The sequence below is a fragment of the Pan troglodytes genome, chromosome 15, assembly GCF_028858775.2.
Source record: "Pan troglodytes isolate AG18354 chromosome 15, NHGRI_mPanTro3-v2.0_pri, whole genome shotgun sequence".
NCBI classification, from domain to species: Eukaryota; Metazoa; Chordata; class Mammalia; order Primates; family Hominidae; genus Pan; species Pan troglodytes.
In genome coordinates, this window is record NC_072413.2 from 27961448 (window position 1) to 27981431 (window position 19984).

Genomic DNA, 19984 nt, shown 5'->3' on the forward strand with positions numbered 1-19984 from the left:
ATCCATTTCATTATATCCTATGTGTCAAGCTTTCATTTTTGACATGGATTGTGATATTTTTGAAAATAAACCCCAAGTAATCCAGAGTCAAATTTAGTAAATAAGCCACATGCGTTTTAGAAGCCAATTTATATAAAAAGGCAAAAATAACAAACTAATGCCTTACCATATTTTTTAGAATGATTCTTAATATCCAAGTCCTGTTGTGCCATCAAGGCCCTAAAATGGCACTTCCATAAATTAGACCAGACCGTTAAACTTCCATTCTAAGAAGCAAATATAAGGAATTTTTAGCTTCACAGTAACCAGAGCATAGAGACAAAAGTCCCCTTTGTGTGGTTTTCATTGCCCTCGTGTTCTTTTCCTGTTTACATGGGTGACAGTTATAATACTGTCTTCAATTAGCACAGTAATAGATGAAAAGAGAAGAGAAGGAGAAACAGTAATTTCTGGCTGAAAATCCACTTGCCAGATGTTGAGGAACTAGGCCTTAGGCTAATTCTGTGTGAAGAGAGAAGCTTGATACGTCCTTCCATGAAAACCACGGTATGTACTGCTGACAGAGATCTATGGAGATTTAGAATCCAGTTCTGGAGCACATGACTCAACTTTTTCTGTAGGTCTTGCCAGCTGACCCTTAGGCAGGGACAGCTGTTCTGCTAAATGGATAAAACTACAGAGGAGGAGGGGAAGAAGGAACAGCAGGAGAGGTCAGCCAGACCTCAGGATATCAATCCTCTTTCCTTCCAGACTCTGAAATAGAAAGGCCAGAGCCCAAGGCCATCTCCAGGGCCACCTCTTAGGAGCTGTAACGAAGATACGAAACACAGAGGCTCCAGAAAGAAAAAGACAATGAATAAACTGACGAAGTCAAATGAGATGAGTATTGGGGGGTACATCAAAAAGGGGTAACTACTGAATACATCTCAGAAAGAAAGCAAGAATATTTAGGAAGATAAGAGCAATGGTTGGGAAAACTGATTCACTGAAGAATGAATTTAGTACAATAGCAAATGGGGTTATTTGGTCATGGTGATGAACGCAATCCAGGAATCATAGAAATTAGGAAAACAATTGGTATTCCATGAATTAAGTATAATTTTGCTTGAGAAATACTGTGAAAGAAACTGCAATGTTTAAAAACAGGACTTTTTAAAATAAATAAACAATTTTCTAAAAGACATTTTTGACAATATTTAGGAGATAACAAGAGTCCAGAAAAAGAAGAATTAATCAGATGATAATATTAATTTTACTAATAGATTATGTCAAGAAGAACTAATGGTAGACACTAAAATTCAATTCCTATACAACAACATTAACTTTTGGATATCGTACATAGGACATCAATTTAATTATTCATGTATTTGCTGGCTTGTACATTTCATTGATTTAAGGATTTATTCTTTCACTCAATAAATAGATATTGGTTGCATGTGATATACCAGATCCTAAAGTTTCAAATATTAAAATAAATCGTTCTTATTTCAAGAAATGTGTAGTGCAGTGGGGTGGAGGTGGGGTGAGAGGATTGAGTACTTTACATTTGGCAACCATCTTGTGAAATGCTTTATATTTATTCTCATGAATTCTACAGCCCAACCATATATTGGAGATACTGTTAATGTTATTTTACAGCAGATGGATCAAGATTCAGGGAAATGAGGTGACTTGCTGAACATTATATAAGAAATAAATGACAACTCTGGGACTGAAACCAAAGTATTGACTGAAAATCAGCTACTTATGAAATTGAAGCTATGTGGAGATATAACATAAATATGATGCATATTTCTGAGTTAATATATGTGAAGCACTTGGAACAGTGTGTAACATATCATAAATATATTACCATCACTATTGTTATGTTACCATCACTATTGTTATATTAACATCACTATTGTTATTATTATTTCTAAAAGAACAATATGTGGCAAGAAATATTATTTATTTAAAAGTATACAGCATGAAGAATATAATGCAGCAGAATGGGAAACATGCATAAAATTTTCATATGAAATAAGAGGCTTCAAAAGACTTTTCACTTCCGGGTTTGTCTTATTCCCCAGTTGACCTGGACAGAATTTCTTCCCTCTGCCTTGATATTTAGGGGTGCTTGAGGAAAAATAGATGGAGAAACAATGCACTATTGTGTCATTGCTTCTCCATCTCCTCCCTGGAGAATCCACTTTATAAGGAGATAAATAACCAAGAAAACTATCAAAGTGAGGAAGAAGTGCACCAAGCACAATATCCCTATTGAAGTCACAAGTAGGGAAAAGTGGGAGTCTATGGTAACATTCCAATCTGCTTGCTGTCTGCATTCTCTTCTCTGAGAAAATGGTTTAGTGTGGCACAAAGAAATTAAAACCAGGTTCCAAGTCTTTGCTATCCAACCCAAATGTCCAACAATGATAGACTGGATTAAGAAAATGTGGCACATATACACCATGGAATACTATGCAGCCATAAAGAATGATGAGTTCATGTCCTTTGTAGGGACATGGATGAAATTGGAAACCATCATTCTCAGTAAACTATCACAAGAACAAAAAACCAAACACCGCATATTCTCACTCATAGGTGGGAACTGAACAATGAGATCACATGGACACAGGAAGGGGAATATCACACTCTGGGGACTGTGGTGGGGAGGGGGGAGGGGGGAGGGATAGCATTGGGAGATATACCTAATGCTAGATGACGAGTTAGTGGGTGCAGCGCACCAGCATGGCACATGTATACATATGTAACTAACCTGCACAATGTGCACATGTACCCTAAAACTTAAAGTATAATTAAAAACAAACAAACAAACAAAACAAACAAAAAAAAAAGAAATTAAAACCAGGTTGATATGGTTAGGCTTTGTGTCCCCACCCGAATCTTATCTTGAATTGTAATCCCCACATGTCGAGGCAGGGAAGTGGTTAAATTATGGAGGTTGTTTCCCCCATGCTGTTCTCGTGATAGTGAGTGAATTCTCATAAGATCTGATGGTTTTATAGATGGTAGTTTTCCCTGAGCTCTCACAGGCACTTCTGCTACTGCCATGTGAAGAAGGTCCTTGCTTCCCCTTCACCTTCTGCCATGATTGCAAGTCTCCTGAGCCCTCCCCAACCATGTGGAACTGTGAGTCAATTAAGCATCTTTTCTTTATAAATTACCCAGTCTCATGTAGTATCTTTATAGCAGTGTGAAAATGGACTAATACACAGGTTTACTTGAAAGATAAGAATGGAAAGAGAATATTAACAATCACAAAAAGGAAACGCTGAAGACACATTTAACATAAGCCATACTTGGGAGAAAAGAGAAATGACGTGTATTTTCACATTTAAATTTTCCACTGTTACAAAACCACCTGCAAAGAAAATTGCAACTGAAGTTAGAGAAGAGTTGGCTCCATTCAGCCTGTGACACTTAGATGTCCAAGTACAAACACAAGGAAATATAAATTGAGCATTGTAGGCCAGGTCTTATAAAACCTTAGTTGCCCAAGTAGTAGTAGGGCTGAGAAGGTGTTGCCCACAATTAATTCTGCCTTCTTAAAAGCAAACAAACAAAAACTATATCTATGCAATATACTTTTGAGGAAATAATACAGTGATTTACTATATCACTCTTGGGGTTTTTATCTTCTGCCTAAATTTCACAGAAGATAAAACATTGCTACATTGCTAACCAATGTATTATATCTAAGACAAATTAATATAATATTATATCTAAGAGAAATTAATATATAAAGTCAGTAATTTGCACTTTCTATAAAAGAAAAAAGAAGCTTAATAAAATGTTGTTACCATATTTTTTTTCCTGGTTTATGATTTAGACATTGAATCGTAGTAGGAGTAAAACATGCTTATAAGGATTTCTTAAATATAGTGACCCTAAGACACTATTTCCATTTTGATCAGAATTATGAACTTATGATGGGATCCTGGTGATGCAGTGACACTGTTATATTGCTTTATATTTTGTATTATAACTATAGAGAAGAACCTTCAGGGTTTTCTTAACCTCATTAAAGTTTGAGTATATGAATTAAATATTTACATTTTTATGAGGAAGAGGATAATGGTCTATGACAAACATCATCTCAATGGTTCCTGAAGCCCACTGCTACTTTTGCTGATACAAATATCATCAATGGTCCCTGAAATATAAACTCTTACTGCGATAGGAATTCTTTGAACAAGTCCTCAACTATTTCTGTTTACTTGTTCAAGTTCAAAGGGCTAAATGGTATTGAAATGGTATTAATAGTGACTGAACACTTAGATTCAAGCTCTGGTGTTACTCCTACTCTCTGCAGGACATAGGCAAGTTACAATTTATATTCTATGGCTTTTCAAATATCTGACTTCTCTACTTTCCAGAGTAATTGTGAAGGAAACAAATTACTTATATAAACTGCTTCAAAAACCTGTGATATTATGTAAGCAAAGATTTCATGCTTCCTAACTCCTACTTTTCTATGGCTCAAATCTTCCCCCTCTGTGCAGAGAGACTGGATCATCCTCTCAGACAATTTGTTCCATGGTCATCACCCAGAGGAGCATCTGTAGAGTGGCCTGCTGAACCAGGACTCACCAGATGCTCAGAGAGGGGAAAAAGTATTCCGTGAAAAGTGAACTTGGGCATGATTTTGGAGAGTTATGCTTCACATTAGCATGCACCAAAGTTCTAAAGAGTCTTGCAGCAAATAATTCCTTTAAAGTTGTTTAGCCCAACATTTTCCAAAGTTAAAGGACCAGGATTCCCTTTTGTGGTATGTTTAATAAGCATACGCATCACATTTAAAGGCTGCTTAGAGTGTGAGGAGAAGAAGCAATCTTAATAGTTTGCATTTATTGTGGAGTTGCTATGTATAGAAACTGTCTGAGGTGCTTTACAAGCAATTTTATTTTAATTTATGTAAACACCTTACAATATAGGTGCTAGGGTTATCCCCATTTTACAGATCAGGAAACGTGGGCACAGAATGATTACAAGCCTTGGCAATGTAAGTAGTGAAGAATAGATAAAGGATATGAACTCAGATTTTCTGGCCCTGGAAATTATACTCTATCCTCATGCCTAATACTTTACTTCCAGAATGAAAACAAAAATAGAATGCATGTAATATTATCACTGTATGATACTTTCATCTAGTAGAAGCTTTTTGTTTGATTAAAAAACAAACAAACAAAAAAAATCCTGAAGCCCAAACCGAGCGCGGTGGCTCACGCCTGTAATCCCAGCACTTTGGGAGGCCGAGACAGGCGGATCACAAGATCAGGAGTTCAAGACCAGCCTGGCCAATACGGTGAAACCCTGTCTCCACTAAAAATACAAAAATTAGCCGGGCGTGGTGGTGTGCGCTTGTAATCCCAGCTACTCCGGAGGCTGAGGCAGGAGAATTGCTTAAACCCAGGAGGTGGAGGTTGCAGTGAGCCAAGATTGAGCCACTGCACTCCAGCCTGGGTGACAGAGCAAGACTCTGTCTCAAAAAAAAAAAAAAAAAAAAAAAAAAAAAAAAAATCCTGAAGCCCAAAGGTTTTGCAACTTGTACAAAATCACGAAGGAAATCAATGATACTACCTTCCTGAGAAATTAGTTCTTCAGCCCCTCAGATAAGTACCTGAATCATTTGGCAAACACATTGAACAATGTTTGAGGGCAAGACTTGGGGTGGGATAAAGGAAATGTCATCGCACTCTCACATAGCTGTAGCTCTCCTGAGAGTTCTGTTGATTTTTTCATTCCTCCTTCATCAACTACATCAAAATGGTTATTATGTTTGTTCAATTTTACTTCTAAAATATTTTTGACCTCTCTGCCTCATTTTCAGCTCTTCTGTCATAGCCCGAGAATAGGCCCACGCCTCTTCTGCCTGGACTACAGTGCCAGCTCTCTAATGAGGCTCCCTTCTCTTGATAGTGAGGAGGACCAAAAACTAACTACATGTGGAAATAGCTTTTTGCAAAAGTTATAATACAAGATAATCTACTGTAAATCTATAATGAAAGAAGCCCAAGAAAAACATTTATTTTTTAACCTAAAGTGTAAGAAGGAAAGATTCAACATTTATCTTTCAAACTTTTAAAACTATGACTTTATTTGAGGAATTCTTGTAGTCCTTTTCTAGTCTCTATTTAACTACCTACAAGATACACACACATACAGACATAAACACACACATATACACACTGATAATTATTAGAGATCAAGCCAAAACCAACCAAACAAACAGTGTTTGAGTCATGTAAATGTAGTCCTGTTACTAATTTGTTTGCTAAGGCTGAATTATCAGGATTTGATAGAGGCCCATCATGAAGAAGGCTTCAAATACATTCCATAACCTTGATTTTACAGTTCAGTACCATACACTTGAACTTGACTCTGGTAAAAAAAAAAAAAAAATTCCATGTTCAGTGTTTTCCTACTTCTTAACAATAGTAAGAATGCTAGTCCTTTGTTTAACACACAAAGAGAATTTGCCAGTAGTGGGGATAGGTGGGGTAGGGAACTTTCATGCAGTTGTTATTTTTTTCCTCAATAACCCAATCCATCTACTCATGAGCAATCTTTTCCTGGCTTACTGTGTTTAAATGTACTAGCTCACACTAGTCATGTTTTTCAAAAAGAAAGGGAGGGAGAAAAAAATCAGGAAATTAGCCAGAAGCAGCTTGGTTAGTTTTCACTCCCAAAGCAGTTAAAAGATGATGAAAAGTCTGAGCAGAAAATGATATAAGCAAAGAAAAAAAAAATCTTGATGTTGTCTGAAGAAACAAAATTAACCTTGAAATTTTTCCCTATTTTTTCTCTCATTTTTACTGCAGTCCTATGTCAGAAAATGTTCCTGCTGGTAGATTGTTAGTTAAATATAAAAACAACCAGGTTATGTTTACATCAAACTACAGAGTAAAATTTAATTTGTGATAAGGAAAAAGAAAGTTTGGATAAATAAAACTTAACAGTAAAACTACAGGCTTCAGAAGGAAAATGCAGCACCCTTCGTGTCCTCTTCAGGGACTAGGTCAGGAATGAGTATGTAATCCAAGCTCCCCTGCACCTATGGCCTGAAGTGTCCTTGCTGCTATCACTCGCCTTGCCACAAATTATAACATGGTACAATCCTAGTCACTTGATAGGCCCTAATTTCTCTTATGTGGGCCAAAAGAATGCATAGCAAGAAGACTTGAAGTTCAGTTTATTTTTGAGGATATATCTAGAAATAATATTTTACAACAAATCGATATTTTTACAAAATGGTGTATATGTAGTAACTTTATTCTCATAGCCAGTAGTTAATAAGTGAACTCATACATATTTATTGAGAACCTCATATCTATGGATAACAAAAGGAAGAGGTGGGGGAAAGATTGCTGAACAATAGTTAGGCCAGGTGAAAGTTGGATCTGCATTTAGTCAGGTAGGCTGGGAACTGTGTGTCCTATGTGGCTCAGGAAAAGAATGGCAAAAATGGGTGGTAAAGTAATTCAGATTACTAACAGGTATTGCAGGCCCTGCCCGGGTACACAAAGTCATTGAAACTCCATCAAAATGTGGTGTAAGACATGAATATAATAAGTCACATGCTATGTGGAGAAAAAAGAAATAGAAAAATATGGTCAAAAATGGTAGGGAGTTAGTGATTAAAATACAGTGAAAAAGACAGGGAACAGGAATGTGCACTTGGTAGAGATGGACAAGATGGACAGGCTAGAGTAGGAGAAGAGGAGTGCTACCAAGTGGAGATTTTGAAGCTGGAGCCTTGTCTTATTGGTGAAGTCAGGAATGGCACCATGGGTGACTGATAATAAAAATAAATAATAAGGAATCTGAAGAATCATAAATATGTATGTTAACAAAACCAAGGATGAATGGGTGCTTAAAATGGAAAGTAAAATTAGGAATCTGACAACAATTATTGCCATACTTAAATGGAAATGAGTCTTCAAGGAAAATAAATCACTTCACTGCAAAGAAGGTGACATAAATAATTTTTTTTTGGATAATTTTTTTTTTATACTTTAAGTTTTAGGGTACATGTGCACATTGTGCAGGTTAGTTACATATGTATACATGTGCCATGCTGGTGCACTGCACCCACTAACTCGTCATCTAGCATTAGGTATATCTCCCAATGCTATCCCTCCCCCCTCCCCCCACCCCACAACAGTCCCCAGAGTGTGATATTCCCCTTCCTGTGTCCATGTGATCTCATTGTTCAATTCCCACCTATGAGTGAGAATATGCGGTGTTTGGTTTTTTGTTCCTGCGATAGTTTACTGAGAATGATGTTTTCCAGTTTCATCCATGTCCCTACAAAGGACATGAACTCATCATTTTTTATGGCTGCATAGTATTCCATGGTGTATATGTGCCACATTTTCTTAATCCAGTCTATCATTGTTGGACATTTGGGTTGGTTCCAAGTCTTTGCTATTGTGAATAATTAAATGGCAATGGGAAATTAGAAGACGGCCATATCACTCAACTCCTCAACTAAGAGTGGAGGAAAATAAGAGGCAAAGCCTCTTGGAAATGGGGCATCACCTTCAGGAGAGTCAGGATGCAAGGAAGACATAAAGACCGGGAAAAAGAAAGGAACATCAGGCATTTGATCACAATAGACTCGGGCCTAAAAAGGCTAAGGGAAAAGAGATAAGAGATATGGGTAAGAAACAGGGTTGTAATACAAAGGGGTGGGATGGTTTAAAAAACTATTGTAAACATAAACATTTATTGAGCAAATCACAATGCTAAGCAATAGAGTGGGAGAGGAGCTGGGAGAATACTGCTGCCGATGGTTATAGGTAAGCGCAGGAGATCTAAACATAATTTGAGTGTGCGTGTGTGTGTGTGTGTGTGTGTAATTGATATACATAACTGAACAATTTAAAGGGTCAGTGACATTGGGAAAATGGCACTATGTCGTTCAAAACTAGAATTAAACTGTTAGAGAATAGCTCCTTTTAAATTCCAGCAAAATAGCTGGTAAGAGTAAGGGAGCCCTTCTGGAGTCTGGTGCTGGGAAAGCAGGTAAGGAAATGGGCTTCTCTTAAATGCCCTCTCAACAACTGTGGCCAGGAAAACAGGAGACATGGAACATAAAGGGTGGACAGCAGGGGAGGTGGGGCATATGACAATGAAGTTCTCAATTTGCAAAGATGGGAGAGGAAAAGCAGAATGCTGTTCTCATGCAGCAAGGGAATTCTAGAGGGCTACATCAGGTCAACACGAGGAAAGAGCAGGTCTGGCTCATTAATGCTGGGATAACATGCAAATAAGCACTCCTCTCCTACATAAATACACCCACACACAGGTTGCATTCAATCTGTCTGCTACTACTCTAAAGTGCTTGATAACAAAAGTAAAATGGAAAGAATAATACATTATATTTAGAAATGCAATTTTAAAAGTCCTCATATATTTCTGGACATTGACACAAGGCAAAAGGACTCATAAAACATTACATTATTTACAAAGCAGCCTGGCTGTGAGTTTAATATGAATTATGGCAAGAACTGATCCAGTGCATGATTTCCCTGAATAATTAATTTAGTGTTCAGAAACAGGAAACTTAGAAAACAACATGTCTAGTCCGTAGTTTTGAGAGGTCAGGTGCAGGCAACAGAAAAATAATTACCTTTATCTAGCAAAAAAGTTGTTTTATAGGATCCATCTACCCAATGAAATTGTGGCAATCCCAGGATCTCACACAACTGTAGGCAACCAATAAAGATAAAAAAGAGAACTAGACTGAATCAAAGCAAAGTGAATAAAACAAAGATAAATTGAATTATAATCAGTGCATCCAAGTACTGGGCTCTGAACAAGTTGAGGAACTTGAGGAAATAAAGTTGAGACTCTGTCATGCTACTGGACTTCTTTTATTCAAAGAGATGGTAAACAAAGAAGGCATGAGAGGAGAAAAGAGCAAGGCAATCCAAGTTTCTCAATAATTATTCTCTTTTTAACAAAAATAAACAATAAAAATTTGGATACATTATCATTGCATTGAGTATCATTGTAAGGATCTCCACTCTAGCTGTTGTTCTCTGGTGCTTTTTAAAAAGGTTAAATACATTCCTTTTTTTCTGTTTGGTTAGGCACAGTCCTATTACTAACTGCTAAATCCTAAACAAGAAATAAAAAATGTGAGCAGAGGCAAATGTAGCCATTTCTCAGGGACTGAGTTAACTAGCGTCACATGGCATGACCTGACCTTCTCTAACTCCTGGGCTCTGGCTTCCTCCTTGGTCTTGGCTTACCTCATAGCTACTGGACTTTTGACCTTAGCAAGTCAAAGGCTTCTTAGCCCTGGTGTTATTTCTTGGCTTCCACACATTCTGTACAATTGCAGCCCTGACAGCTAATTTAGCTTCACTGTTGGTGAGTTTCTTGTTTGCTTTTGCTGCTGTCCAAATGATTCAAGGTGCTGAATGACGCCATCTGTATGTTGCTAGAGCTGAGAGGGGGCTGGGAGGAAGCCTTAAGTCAAGAGACGTGATTGGAGCAGTACTGGGTGTGGACACAGCCAATTAAAGGGAAACCTTTTGTTTCCCTTTTTCATGTGGACAGAGCTCCAACATCTTCTCTTGGAGCTGAGTTTGAGATATGCTTTTTATGTTTCCTTAAAAACATATGCCCAAGAATTCTTCAAATACAACTTCTAATCTACGGATAAAGAAAAGGTATAAAAGTATACTACCTGACAAGACCACTTCAATAAGATCGCCTTCCTGGATATCACTGGCCGTTTTCACCAGCTGAAGGATGTTTTCAGAGGTAGGGTCATGGCGAAAAAGCAGGATCTTATCATACATTCCGTAGAAACCACATTCAGGGAACTGCAAATACAAATACCACGAGAGTGTAAATGTCAAAATCCTTCCAAATATTTTGTTTTAAATATTTCAGGGCACAAATACAAGCTAATTAGAAAAGTTCAAAGTATCTAGATCATTAAAATATTTTAAAATTAAAAAATAAATAAATGGTAGAGTTGATATTGGGAAGACTCCAAATCAGAAGGAAAGAAATCACATAGATCACAGGGGCAGTAATGGTCAAGTGGTTTTCTAATTAGACAGCAAGAAAACAAGAGAATATGAGATAAGATTTAAATAAGTTCTGGCAGTAAAGTGGTTAAGAAATATAGGTGGGAAGAGGTGTGCACTTTCAGATGATTTACAGCAATCCAATAACATAAAAAATGGGAGTCGCTTTATTCCAATTCTATTACACATAATAATGGCAATTTGTTTGCAAAAAACTGGGTCTATCTGTTTTGGCATATTCAAAAATAAGAGACGCCTCAATAAATCTAAACATATTCTGTATGTGAGTAGTAGCATTATCTAGATCCTTTGATCAGGAGATCAGGGGAGGCAACCCACCTCTCCCTTCTGCTGCTGCCCCTACTGCATTCCACGCGGTTTTCATGCAGTCTGTCAATCTACAATCTCATGAGCAGTGTAAGAAAAGGTCCATCTGCACAGCATGGAGGGTTTCTGTTAAAGCAAACAACCTAGGCTAATTTATTATATGAAAAGGGCCCTTTTCTTGTAATGACTTTTTCACATAATTATTAAAGAATGCTATTTCTGCCATAAATTGACATTTGTAATGTAGTGGGAAAAGATGCAAACTCAGGGAAAAAGAAAATTATCTTTCTTCATCCTGGAACTGATGACAGATCTGACACTTATGTCAATACAGGTGGACCTTAAGAAGCTACTGTCGGGGAGAAATGTCCAGAATCTAATACCTGCTGGAGATAAAAACAATACATTATAAACCTCTCTTTCTTTTTCTTAGTCTTAGAATTAGGGGTTAAATTCACATGAATCATTTTGTGTATGAACTAAAAATAAATATAATGAGAACATCTTATTGCTCTTAGTGCTGATGACCAGGCTTAAAACTATTTCTGCATGTCACTTAGTAAAGTTAACTTCCTTAAAAAAAAAAAAACACAACAGCTGAAATGATGTCACTGCTTCCAGTGTGCTAACTAAAAGAAAAAAAAAAACTTAGTTCACTTTATTTTTTTTAGAAATATCTCCAATAGTCCTTTGGGTATATACCCAGTAATGGAATGACAGGGTCAAATGGCATTTCTAGTTCTAGATCCCTGAGGAATCGCCACACTGACTTCCACAATGGTTGAACTAGTTTACAGTCCCACCAACAGTGTAAAAGTGTTCCTGTTTCTCCACATCCTCTCCAGCACCTGTTGTTTCCTGACTTTTTAATGATTGCCATTCTAACTGGTGTGAGATGATATCTCATTGTGGCTTTGATTTGCATTTCTCTGATGGCCAGTGATGGTGAGCATTTTTTCATGTGTCTTTTGGCTGCATAAATGTCTTCTTTTGAGAAGCATCTGTTCATGTCCTTCGCCCACTTTTTGATGGGGTTTTTTCTTGTAAATTTGTTTGAGTTCATTGTATATTCCGGATATTAGCCCTTTGTCAGATGAGTAGGTTGCGAAAATCTTCTCCCATTTTGTGGGTTGCCTGTTCACTCTGACGGTAGTTTCTTTTGCTGTGCAGAAGCTCTTTAGTTTAATTAGATCCCATTGGTCAATTTTGGCTTTTGTTGCCATTGCTTTTGGTGTTTTAGACATGAAGTCCTTGCCCGTGCCTATGTCCTGAATGGTAATGCCTAGGTTTTCTTCTAGGGTTTTTATGGTTTTAGGTCTAACGTTTAAGTCTTTAATCCATCTTGAATTGATTTTTGTATAAGGTGTAAGGAAGGGATCCAGTTTCAGCTTTCTACATATGGCTAGCCAGTTTTCCCAGCACCATTTATTAAATAGGGAATCCTTTCCCCATTGCTTGTTTTTCTCAGGTTTGTCAAAGATCAGATAGTTGTAGATATGCGGCATTATTTCTGAGGGCTCTGTTCTGGCAAAGACTTGGAACCAACCCAAATGTCCAACAATGATAGACTGGATTAAGAAAATGTGGCACATATACACCATGGAATACTATGCAGCCATAAAAAATGATGAGTTCATGTCCTTTGTAGGGACATGGATGAAATTGGAAATCATCATTCTCAGTAAACTATCGCAAGAACAAAAAACCAAACACCGCATATTCTCACTCATAGGTGGGAATTGAACAATGAGAACGCATGGACACAGGAAGGGGAACATCACACTCTGGGGACTGTTGTGGGGTGGGGGGAGGGGGGAGGGATAGCACTGGGAGACATACCTAATGCTAGATGACGAGTTAGTGGGTGCAGCGCACCAGCATGTCACATGTATACATATGTAACTAACCTTCATATTGTGCACATGTACCCTAAAACTTAAAGTATAATAATAAAAAAAAGAAATATCTCCAATAATACTATTAGAGCACAAGGAAACAAAGGGAAAATAAAAATAACATTTTCTTCACTTTAAAAAACAATGGATACCTCATGCACTATTTTAAAAATCAACTTCATTGAAGAATAAATTACATGAAATAAATTGATATAAGTGGATAAATCTATGAGTCTTGACAAATATAACTACCCATATAACCAAAATCACAATCAAGCCATGAGACATTTTCATCAACCCCAAAAGTTTTATTGCAATCTATGCAACCAACAATGTTAACCTCAGGCACAGATCTACTTTGTGTCACCCTAGTTTACCTTGTCTGACATAGAATTTCATGTAAATGAAATCATAAAATATGTTATATGTACTCTTTTCTGGCTGGCTTTTTTGGCTTATTATAAAGTTTTTGAGATTCATTCATACATACATTTGGGTTCTTTCTCCTTTTATTACTTATTAGTATTTCATTAAATGGATCTAGCATAATTGTTTATCAGTTCACCCACAAATGGACATTGTAGTCTTTTTTTTCCAGTTTGCAGCTATTACAAATAAAAATGCAATGAACATTATGTACAAGTGTTTCAGTGGGTACATGCTTCCATTTCTTGTGGGTAAATACCCAGAAGCAGCATTGTTGGGTGATATGATAAATTCATGTTTGAGCTGTATGTCTATCCTTAATAAACATAACACCACATTATATTTATTATTGTAGCTTTATCTTAAGCCTGAAATTCAGGTAGTGAGAGCCTTCCAATGTCTTTTCCCTTTCAAGATTGTTTCGGATATAGGACCACTGAATTTCCATATACATTTTAGAAATGCTTTGTTGATTTCTACAAAAAGTTGTGAATTTATAAAAAGCCCACTCTATCATGTATTTCTTTATAGACCACGCTTTTGCTAATAAATCCTTGCATAACCAAATTTTCTCCTATATTGTATTCTACAAATTGCATTGTTTAAAATTTTACATTTGAGTCTATGATCTACTTCAAGGTAAGTTTTGAATAGGGCAAAATATATGGATTCAGATTCATTTTTTGGCATATTCTGGAAGATTTGTACAGACTTGGTATTATATCTTCCTTAAATGTTTGGTAGAATTCTCTGCTGAAGCCATGTTAAGCCCAGATTTTCCTTTGCTGGAGGACTTAAAACTTCATATTCAATATCTGTATAGTACACTTTAGACTTCAATTTCCTCTTAAGTGACTTTTGGCAGTTTGTTTATTTTCAGAAAGGTATCCATTTCATTCAAGTTGTCAAGTTTCTTGGCATAAAGTTATTCATGTGATTCCCTTACCACCCTTTTAATGACTATCCAGTTTGTAGTGATGTCTCTTCATTAATTTCTTATATCCTTTCTTTTTTGTTTGGTCTGGTAACAAACTTGTCAATTTTATCAATTTCTCTTGTAATGAACCAGCATTTGTTTCATGGAATTTCTCTATTATTTTTCTATACTTAGTTTCATGGATTTCTTTTCCTATCTTTATTATTTCCATTCTTTAACTTAACTTTAATTTGTTCTTTTCTTCCTAGATTCTTATAGTGGAAGCTTGTATTATTGATTTGAGACATTTGAGACTTAGTTTAATATGACCATTTAATGCAATAAATACTTCAGCAATATTTCACAAATTTTGAAAAAGCTGTGTCTTTATTTTCTTTCAATTCAAAATATTTTCTATCATACCATATATAAAAACAAACTCAAAACAGATTACAGACATAAAGATAAGACCTAAAACTATAAAATTACTAGAAGATGTGGAGACAACTCCATGACATTGGTATGGGCAATGATTTTTTTATATGACCCCAAAAGCACAAACAAAAAAAAGCAAATATAGACAAACGTTAAGACATCAAACTAAAAAGCCTCTGCACAGCAAAGGAAACAATCAACAGAGTGAAGAGACCACCTGTGGAACAACTCAATAGCAAGAAAACAAATAGTCCAATTAAGAAATAGGCAAAGGATCTGAATAGACATGTCTCAAAAGAAGATGTACTAATGGCCAATAGGTATATGAAAAATAGACATTTCTCAAAAGAAGACACATAAATGGACAACACGTATACGAAAAATTGCTCAACATCACCATTCAGAGAAGTGCAAATTAAAAACACAATGAGATATTACCTCAACCCTGTCAAAATGGCTACTATAAAAACAAAATGAACAGATAACAAGTATTGATGAAAATATGGAGAAAAGAGAACCCTGTACACTCTGGGGAATGCAAATAGGTACAGCCACTATAAAAACAGTATGGAGGTTCTTCAAAAAACTAAAAATATAACTACCATATGATCCAGCAATCTGACTTCTGGGTATCCATAAGGAATATCCGGAGGAATTGAAGTGAGGATCTCAAAGAGAAAACTGCATTCCCATGTTCACTGCAGCATTATTCACAATAGCCAAGATATGAAATCAACCTTAGTGTCCATCAATGAATAAATATATATAGAAAATGTGGTGTATTGATACAGAATGGAATACCACTCAACCTTAGAAAGAAATATTAACATTCTGGACATGATTAAACCTGGAGAATAATACGTTAAGTGAAATAAGCCAGGCACATAAAAACATCTACCATATGTGGAATCTAAAAAACCTGAATGCATAAAAGCAGAGAGTAGAACAGTGGTTACTGGGGCTAAGCGGTGGGTGAGAAATGGTCAGTGATGTTGGAAAAAGGATATAAAATTTAAGTTAGGAGGAATAAGTTCAAGATATCTATTGTATAATGAGGTGACTATAGATAATAATATTATATTGTATTTTTGAAAGTCACTAAGATAATAGAAAAATTTAAGTGTACTTACCACAAAAAAAAGGTAAGTAAGTGAGGTATGCATATGTTAACTACCTTGATGTAGCCATTCCACAATGTATACATAGTTCAAAACATGATGTTGTATATGGTAAATATACATAAGTTTTGTCAACTAAAACCATTAATTAATTTTAAATATATGTAGTCTAAATTCCCTTGTGAATTTCTCTTTAACCCATGGGTTATTCAGAAGAGTGTTGTGAAATTTCCAAATACTCAGAGATTTTTCCAGATATCTTTATGTTCTTAATTCCTCATTTAATTCTGCTAAGGTCCAAATCCTACTTTGCATAAATTTGACACTTTTACATTTCCTAAGACGTTTTATGGCCCAGGAGGTCAAACTTGGTGAATATTCTATGTGCATTTGAAAATAATGTGTATTCTGCTGTTGTTGGGTGGCAAGTTCTATAAATATCCATTAGATTAAGTTGACTGATAGTTTTTCAGATTTTCTATTTGCTTAATAATTTTCTGTTTGTTCTATAAATTAATGAGAAAGAAATATTGATGTCTTCACATATACTTGTGGATTTTTTCTCTTTTTCCTTTCAATTCTATTATTTGCTTTAAGTATTCTGAAGCTCTGCTGTTAGGTGTATAAACAATGAAACTTGGTACATTTTCTTGAAGAATTTATCCATTTCATAATATGTGGTGTCCCTCTTTATATCTGGCATTATTTCTTGTCCTTCATGAACATATAACCATTTTAAACTTCTTAGAATTAATGTTTCCATGGTACTATGTTGTGATTCTTTAAATCCCTGTGTCTTTATAAAGTTGTTGTACACACATATATATGACTACCTCATCTTTTTGTGCAGTCTGACAATCTCTACTTTTTTTTTTTTTTTTTTTGAGACCGCATCTCACTCTGGCGCCCAGGCTGGATTGCAATGGTACGATCTTGGCTTATGGCAACCTCCAACTCCTGGGTTCAAGTGATTCTCCTGCCTCTGCCTGCCGAGTAGTTGGGATGGCAGACGTACACAGTACACCCAGCTAATTTTTGTATTTTTAGTAGAGATGGGGTTTCTCCATGTTGGCCAGGCTGGTCTCGAACTCCTGACCTCAGGTGATCCACTCACCTTGGCCTCCCAAAGTGCTGGGATTACAGGCGTGAGCCACTGCGCTCGACCAACAATCCTTACCTTTTAAGTTGTTTCTATCATTTATATTTTAATGTATATGCAATTAAGGATACTAGCTTACCAATTTTTTTCTGTTTGTTACATCTTTTTTTTGTTACTTTTTTTCCTTTTCTATATTATTTGATATTATTTGTTGATACTTCTTTTTATCTTCTCTCCTGGTTTATTTGTATAATTATCCTATTTCACACAAAACACAATGACCTTAAAGCTGTATATTTCCATTTCTCCTCTTCCTGCCTTTATGCCATTTTTCTATGTCTTTTACATACACAAATGTTAGAAAAACCAAAATAGAATGGTATTTTTTGCTTTAAATAATTACCTTTAAAATAATTTTTAAAATAAAAAAGTATCTAATTTTACTATTTCTGTCACTCTTCATGGATTTGTATAGAGCCAAGGTTTCACATGGTATCACTTTCTTCCATCTGATGAATTTTCTTTAGTATTTCATAAAAGCTGGATGGCAAACACTTTTCTCAGATTTTCTCTCTGAAAGTTTTTATCTCATCTTTTTTTGGAAAGCTATTTTTGTTGTATATAGAGTTGTATGTTAATGTTTTTAGCTCTTTAAAATGTAATTCCCTTGTCTCCTGCTTTGAATTATTTCTGATGAGAAGTATGTGTTATCTGTTCCCCTGTATGCAATGTTTTTTCTTCCCTAATTATTTCACAGTTTAAATCTTCATCAGTGACTTTAAACAATTTGATAGTGATGTGCCTTGAAGTGTTGTTTTTTTTTTTCAGTTTATCTTGGTTGAGGTTCACTGTGCTTTGAACTATAGATTTATACATTTCATGACATTTAGAAAATTTTCACCATTGTTTTTGTCTTTAGGGGAGGTTCAGTTTGGATAATTTCCATTGCTATGAGTTCACTGATATTTTCTTTTCTCTTTTTATTTATTTTATTTTTATTTTTTTTTTTGAGATGGAGTCTCGCTCTGCCGCCCAGGCTGGAGTGCAGTGGCGCAATCTCGGCTCACTGCAAGCTCCGCCTCCCAGGTTCAAGCCATTCTCCTACCTCAGCCTTCCAAGTAGCTGAGACTACAGGCGCCCGCCACCACACCTGGCTAATTTTTTGTATTTTTAGTAGAGACGGGTTTTCACCGTGTTAGCCAGGATGATCTCCATCTCCTGGCCTCGTGATCCACCCACCTCGGCCTCCAAGTGCTGGGATTACAGGAGTGAGCTACCGCGCCCGGCCAGTTCACTGATATTTTCTACTGTGATGTCTAATCTGCCATTTAAATATATGCTATTAGTCGGTTCTCATGCTGCTATAAAGAAATACCTGAGGCTGGTTAATTTCTAAAGAAAAGAGGTTTAATTGACTCAGTTCAGCATGGCTTGGGAGGCCTCAGGAAACTTACAATCATGGTAAAGGTGAAGGGGAAGGCAAGACACCATCTTCACAAGGCTGCAGGAAGGAGAAGTGCTGAGTGAAGGGAAGAACCCTTATAAAATCATTAGATCTCATAAGAACTCACTATCATGAGAATAGCATGGGAGAAACTGCCTCCATGATTAAATTACCTCCACCAGATAATCCCCTTGACACATGGGGATTATGGGGATTACAATTCAAGATGAGATTTGGTTGGGGACACAAAGCCTAACCATATATACCCAGTAAACTTTTCATATAAATATTATATTTTTCAGTTCTAAAAGCTGTGTTTGGTTATTTTATATGTGTTCCATTTCTCTCCTAAGTATGTTCATGTTTTCATTTAAATCCTTGATTTATTTTTCCATCAAGTCTATCACCTTTACCATTTCTGGTCTGTTTCCATTAACTGTTCACATTCTGGTTTTGAGTCATACTTTCCTGCCTTTTTTTTTTTTTTTTTTTTTTTTTTGAGTCGGAGTCTAGTTCTGTCGCTCAGGCTGGAGTGCAATGGCGCGATCTTGGCTCACTGCAACCTCCGCCTCCCAGGTTCAAGCAATTCTCCTGCCTCAGCCTCCCGAGTAGCTGGGATTACAGGTGCCCACCACACGCCTGGCTAATTTTTGTATTTTTAGTAGAGACGGGGTTTCACCATATTGGCCAGGCTGGTCTCAAACTCCTGACCTCATGATCCACCCGCCTTGGCCTCCCAAAGTGCTGGTATTACGGGTGTGAGCCACTGCGCCCAGCCTCCTGCTTTTTTATATGTGTAAATTAGATGCCAGATATTATAAATTAATATGAGCAGTTGGACTTTGTTGCCTTTTTTAAATGGATATTGACATTCGTCTTGGCAGAACATTAAGTTAATTGCAGATCAGTTTTATCCTTTCAAGGCCTATGTTTAAGCTTTGTTAGGACAGCTCTATAGCAGTCTTTGTTCTGGGGATAGTTCATTCCTAGTACTAACGATTCTTTGAACATCTCTAAATATTCTCCCAAGTGTTTGGTGAACTTTCTCCTATTTGCTTGATAGAAACGCGAATGTCTCTCAGCCCTATGAGAGCCCTAGGAAGTGGGCATGTCACAGCTTACCAACAACTGCTCTTTCTCCTGCTTTAGAGTTCTACCCTATGCATGCACAGATTTGTATTCAGTCAAATACTAAACCAGATCCTTACACAGATTTCTGGAGCTCTTTCTTTGTATAAGTCCAACCTTTCCATTATTATTCCCCCAAAATCCT

The 19984-nt window shown here is 36.4% G+C and overlaps 1 protein-coding gene across 4 annotated transcripts in view; it reads right to left on the reverse strand.

The window, feature by feature from the left end:
- The window catches only part of PRKD1 (protein kinase D1), a 353235-nt gene that overhangs the window by 139464 nt on the left and 193787 nt on the right, over nt 1–19984 (reverse strand). For all 4 annotated transcript variants that reach the window (XM_016925950.4, XM_024348689.3, XM_063792825.1 and 1 more), the window contains exon 2: nt 10703–10841. In XM_016925950.4, coding sequence (XP_016781439.2) covers nt 10703–10841 — 139 coding nt within the window. The remainder of the gene's footprint in view (nt 1–10702; nt 10842–19984) is intronic.